Source organism: Bufo bufo, chromosome 9 (genome assembly GCF_905171765.1).
Source record: "Bufo bufo chromosome 9, aBufBuf1.1, whole genome shotgun sequence".
NCBI lineage: Eukaryota > Metazoa > Chordata > Amphibia > Anura > Bufonidae > Bufo > Bufo bufo.
Genome location: NC_053397.1, coordinates 198521298 through 198527297, shown reverse-complemented (window position 1 = coordinate 198527297; position 6000 = coordinate 198521298). Strand labels below are relative to the sequence as shown.

The following is a 6000-nucleotide window of genomic DNA, read 5'->3' as shown; positions in this document are numbered from 1 at the left end:
CGGCATCTAAGATGGCTTTCCTCAAGGGTGGGAGATCAAGGGAGCAGTTCGTTGTCTGCCATAGCCTGGATCTCTCTGAAGAAATCTCCCCTCTGTCTCTGTTTGTATTTTTTTTCCCATCTTCCCACTACATTTGTATGCAATATTAAATGGTGCCATTAGAAAGTACAACTTGTCCCGCAAAAAAAAAAAAAACATACGACCCAGCATTTTTAGATTGCTAATCCAATATAAAGATAATTTCAGCATGCACATGGAGAGTGTTATGCTTCCCATCACCACCAGAGGGAGACATAGATGCATCTTGTGCCAGCAGCAACCAGTTATCAAGGCAGCTTCCCTGTAGGGAGCATCACTTGTGGTCCTGAGGAGAGCAGAGATGCTGAAGATGCAGCTGTGAGGACCGTGCTTCTTCTCTGGACTAAAGCATTCATCTTTTTGTCCATGGGATGGTGGTAACAGAATTTCTCATCTCTCCCCTGGAACTCTTAGTGTCTTTTCATGTCACTTGCCCGGTGAAGCGCCCAGGAGGACTATGAGTGCAGAGTGCTCCAGTTACACCACGGTTGAGAAGGTGCTGGTTGGGGCTTTTAGCTGTCCAAGGGGAGACAGTGACCTTGGAGCCATATATTGCTGCGGCTTTAAGGACTTCAAATACTGCTGCGATGACCCGAACAGTTTCTTCCCCTATGAGCACAGTTACATGTGGTGGCTGAGGTAAGTCTGCTGTCTTTAGCGCTGTAAGTATCGGTTTGAGATGAAAGAACTTCCTTTGATGGTCAAAGAACTTTTGAGTCAAATGTTACTTAATGTGTTTTCTTTGCGTTTTTTTTTACAGATGTAGCAGAGCTGAATTTGTCATTGATGCATGGTAACTCATGGGCTTACTATATAGCGGTAGGGTTGCCTGCAGTCTTATGAATAATAGTAGGATGAGCCCTGCCACATGTGTTACATCGAACGTCAGGCTAGTTGTAGAACAGTGCGCCATGCCGGCGGCGTAGTGCCAGGAATATCTTGCAGTGCTATGCAGAGTGACTCCCTGGATAGTTAGAATGTCACTATAACATACAGCCATAGGTTTCATACAGTAAAGAAGCTCGGAGAGAACATAATGGGACACATTCACTAATCCTGAAAAACTTGGGCAGGCAGAAGGTGCGCCAAAGTTACCACAGGGCTGGAAAATAAATGTGGTGCATGGATAGACTAAGAATGTTGTCACATCTTAAGGGATCATACACACGACCGACCGTATGGATGTTGCGCATCCGACATCTGTGTTGCATCCGTTTTTTGTTTTTTTTTGCGATCCAGTGTAACAATGCCTGTCCTTGTCTGCAAAGTGGAACGGACGAGCGGACATACGGATATGGAATGCGCACAGAGGCGTTTTCAGTTTTTTTCCAAGCCCGATTGAAATGAATGGTTCCGCGTTCAGATCTGTAAACGCACGGTACGGAACCGGAAGAAAAATAAGTGTGTGTGCAGCATGAGCCCTAAGGGCTCATGCACACGACCGTATTTTCTTTCAGTGTCTGTTCAGTTTTTTTTTTGCAGCCTGTATGCGGAACCATTAACTTCAATGGGTCCACAAAAAAACGGAAACAAATCTGTGTGCATTCCATTTCCGTATGTCCTCAAGTCCATTCCACCAAAAAAATAGAACATGTCCTGTTCTTGTCTGTTTTGCGGACAAGGACAAGCATTGTTACAATGGAGTCGCAAAAAAAAAAAAAAAAAACGGATGCAACACGGACGTCCAACGGTTGTCGTCAGTTTTTTTGCTACTCCGTGTTTTGCAGACTGCAAAATACATACAGTCATGTGTAAGGCCTCATGCACGCGCCCCTTGCTCGTATTGCGGCCATAAACAGCGGAGGGTACTGGCCGCGTGCACCCCGCATCACGGATGCAGACCCATTCACTCGAATGGGTCCGCAATCCAGAAGGTCCGGGACGGAGTGGAAGCACAGAACCCCACTGAAGCACTACGGAGTGCTTCCGCGATGTTTCTGTCCGTGCCTCAGCACCACAAAAAGTAGAGCATGCGCTACTTATTTGCGGTGCGGACATACCACGGACCCATTCAAGTTGAACGGGTCTGAATCCGTCTGCAGTATCCGCACGGATGTTGCCCCCTGCTTGCTTCCGCAGGTCTGGCCGCAAAAGTGCTCTGCCAAATAGACCCCAGAATGTGAACAACCCCTTTAAGTGTCTCACTCCCCTTTCCCATTAGCCCATACTGTCACTGATGAAGACTCCGTGGAAGATATTTACTAAATGCACCGGACTTCTGGCCTCATTTATACAAAAAAGCTGGCGCAGTATTGTCTGAATCCAGCGTGAGACAATATGACACATTTTTTGAGCTTTGTAGTCCAAGGGGGTGATGTATCGAATGCGCTGTGCCAGAAAAGTGATTTGTGGCTGTTCCATCGGTCGAGTAGGCAGTTTGTGACAAATTTATGAAGTGTTCGCACCATTTTTAGGCTGCTTTGCCCAGCTTTTTACATTGACTAAGGGTCGGTCGAGTGGGCAGAGCTCCATTTTTTGTCAGATTTATCATTGCAAAAAGTCGCAAGTGTACTCCGGTCCCCTGATGCAGCCTTTCTGATAAATAGACTTTAGCCTGAAGAATTCGTAGATATTCCGTGAAACAAATGTAACAAAAGGCGAGTGACATTTTGAACATTTTTTTGCAAAACAAGAGGCAAAAGCCATGACAGACACTCCAAGAAAATGAGAGGGAAAAGTTGCATGTTGATACGTTGACCCCTAAGTTTATGCTGCCGCCTGTGTTTGCCTCATTTGCTTCGTAAATAGGTCTAAAACTTCATGTGAAGTTGCGACAAGTTCTAGATGCGATCACATCAGTTAATGTGGGTTGATATGTTTGCTTCAGCAATGGGGACAAGCTCTTAAAGGAAGAAGTTGTTCACCCCCGGGGACCTACTACAGACCTCCTCAACGTGGCCGGATCTGCGGTGGTAATCATGCTTACCTGATCCGCGCTGCTAGGTCTCGGCCCCATCGCTTCCCCCTCGGGTGCCAAGGGGATTAGGTCTATCCATATTAACAATTATGACTATTGCAGCCAAAAACTGTGACCCAGTGACATGACACATGGGTGACATGTCACTGCTGCGGCCAGTTATTGGCTGCAGCAGCTACGTTTGACCCACGTCAGACTGGGTGTTGATGGAGACTCGAGACCTGCGGGCCTAAAGGGAAAGCAATGGAGATGGAACCCAGAGGCTGGAGTCAGGAAAGTATGATTACCACAGCTGGTCCAGCCACACTGTAGGGTCTGCCCAAAAGGCCCCCAGGGATGAATAACCCCATTAAAGGGGTTGTCTGGGTTCTGAGCTGGACCCCGACATATCCTCTTCTTCACCCAGACAGCCCCTCTGATATGAGCATCGGTGCATTTCATGCTCCGATGCTCTCCCTTGCCCTATGCTGAATGGCACTAGATCTGGTGACGTATTGGGTCTCTGCTAGGCGGAGGCTTCCACCTAGCAGTGTTCCTGGTGACATCACTGGCACAAATAGGCGGGCTTTAGCGCTGCCCTAGCCTGTAAAACAGGCTAGGTCACCGCTAAAGCCCGCCCATTAATGCCAGTGATGTCACCAGGAACACTGCTAGGTGGAAGCCTTCGCCGAGCAGTGTAAAAAAATAAACCAAAAAGCACTTGCCCTGCGCTGAGAACATGAAATGCTCCGATGCTCATCTCAAAGGGGTTGTCTGGTTGAAAAAGGGATCTGTCCGGGTTCAGCTCTGAACGTGGACAACCCCTTTAAGCTGTATATTCAGCAATGAATATAATTTTAAAGTTTATATATTAATATGAACCATTCAAAACTTTACTTATCTAGTCGAGTTACAGCCCGTGGACCCAGAGCTGCACTTATAATTCTGTGGTTGCTATTAAAAATGATCAGTGAAATATTCTTTTTATGCAGGGCAGGGCGGACAGTTTGGTTTTCCCACATTAGACTACTGTACAATGCCAGGAGTAAAGGACCGCAAGCTTTGTACAGACATTGAGCTAGCAAGCAATGCTGAGAGATTTTGGAAGTCTGTAGCATAATGAATGCAGCTCTGGACTATAAGGCCTCTTTCACATGGGCGAGATTTCTGCGCGGGTGCAATACGTGAGGTGAACGCATTGCACCCGCACTGAATCTGGGCCCATTCACTTCAATGGGGCTGTGCACATGAGCGGTGATTTTCACGCATCACTTGTGCGTTGCGTGAAAATCGCTGCATGCTCTATATTCTGCGTTTTTCACGCAACGCAGGCCCCATAGAAGTGAATGGGGCTGCGTGAAAATCGCAAGCACCCGCAAGCAAGTGCGGATGCGGTGCGATTTTCACGCATGGTTGCTAAGGAGACAATTGTGATGGAGACCCGATCTTTATTATTTTCCCTTATAACGTGGTTATAAGGGAAGATAATAGCATTCTTAATACAGAATGCTTAGTAAAATGTCCATTGAGGAGTTAAAAATAATAAACAAATTTAGCTCACCCCATCCACTTGGTGGTGTAGCAGATCTCCTCTTCTTTCTTCTTTCTTCAGGACCTGTGCCTCCACACAACCCTGTCCCTGAGCTCTACAGGCAGTTCTTTCCTCATCGTGGCTTGGTATTTTGCTTTGATGTGCATTGTCAGCTGTGAGACCTTATCTAGACAGAGCTGTGTATTTCAAAATCATGTCCAATCAACTGAATTTACCCCAGGTTGACTCCAATCAAGGTGTAGAAACATCTCAAAGATGATCAAGAGAAATGGGAAGCCCCCAGAGCTTAAAGTCAAGTGTCATAGTAAACACAACTACCAACACAACTTTGGAAGTTTTGAGCTTGGAGAAACCTCTTCAAGAATAGATGGTAAAGGCGAGAGCTGTAAGGCTTGGAAGTTGATCAGGAGGAAAAACTTGGTGGTGTTAGTTGGACAGCTTTGGCAAGTGAGGGCTCTTTCACGTATATCGGGTGGGGCATCAGATCCATCTGCCTGTAAAAGAAAACAAAAAGCAGAAAGATGGTGTCAGCAGGACTTTGCAGCTACGGTTCTACATTATAGGAACACAGCACGCAACGGTCCTACAGAAAGGAGTGACCTCTGAGAAAGCAATAGTGCATGTCCCAAGTCTCGAAGGACCTACAAGTGGAGTTATCTTCAGCTTCTTTGGTTTCATGGTGGCAGTTTGGGTCATATTAAATAGTTGACGTGTTCTTTGTAAGTAGAAAGTCTTTTACAGAAACTGCAGTTGGATTATTGTTTCTCTAATGCTAACCTACCTGAACACACATTTCTAACTATTCAGGAACATACAATGAAGTTGAAGGTCATAGGCATCCACTTAGCACACAGAGTTTAAGAGCCTTGAAAATGACTGGCATCCATATGATATAATAGGTTCATATTTCCATGGAACCTCCTGGTGAACATTACATGTGTCAAATGTTGGGAAACAATGAAGATTGTTAGGTAGTTTGCTGCTTTTTTTAACCGTTTCTTCTCAACTCCTTGGAACCAAACCTGAGTTCGGGAAATGGTTTTTTACAATACTATCTAATACTCTCTAATGCTCCTACTCCGTACAGTATTAGAACAAAGTTTTATGCGAATTAACTTCGGATGTTGATTCGCTCATCCCTATTTATCATGTTTTTTGGCTTTCTTTCTGTTACCACCAGACATCTGAGAAGCTCTGACAGACGTCCTTCAGAACCTCCTCCTTGAGGTTCCTTTTGTTTTGCTTTAATTTTCTCATCTCGTTAGCCTCTCTCAGCTGTCATGTAGTTGCACTGATTGCATCCCTTTAAATCCCTTCCCATACTGCATCACTTTGCGGTTTATACAACTTCCTGGAGTGTATGCATGCTGGATGCTACTACTGAGTCTTCTACAGATAAGTTTTGTTCATTCATTTGTATTTTCCTGTTTGCTGGATCTCAGGTGACCCTGACTCCCTCCGTATCAAGTGTAGG

At 45.6% G+C, this 6000-nt stretch overlaps 1 protein-coding gene across 1 annotated transcript in view; it reads left to right on the top strand.

Moving 5' to 3' along the window:
* Positions 1 to 535: 535 nt before the first annotated feature.
* Positions 536 to 6000, top strand: part of SHISAL2A (shisa like 2A) — a 92163-nt gene continuing 86698 nt past the window's right edge. The window contains exon 1 of the mRNA XM_040407619.1: positions 536 to 717. Coding sequence (XP_040263553.1) covers positions 536 to 717 — 182 coding nt within the window. The remainder of the gene's footprint in view (positions 718 to 6000) is intronic.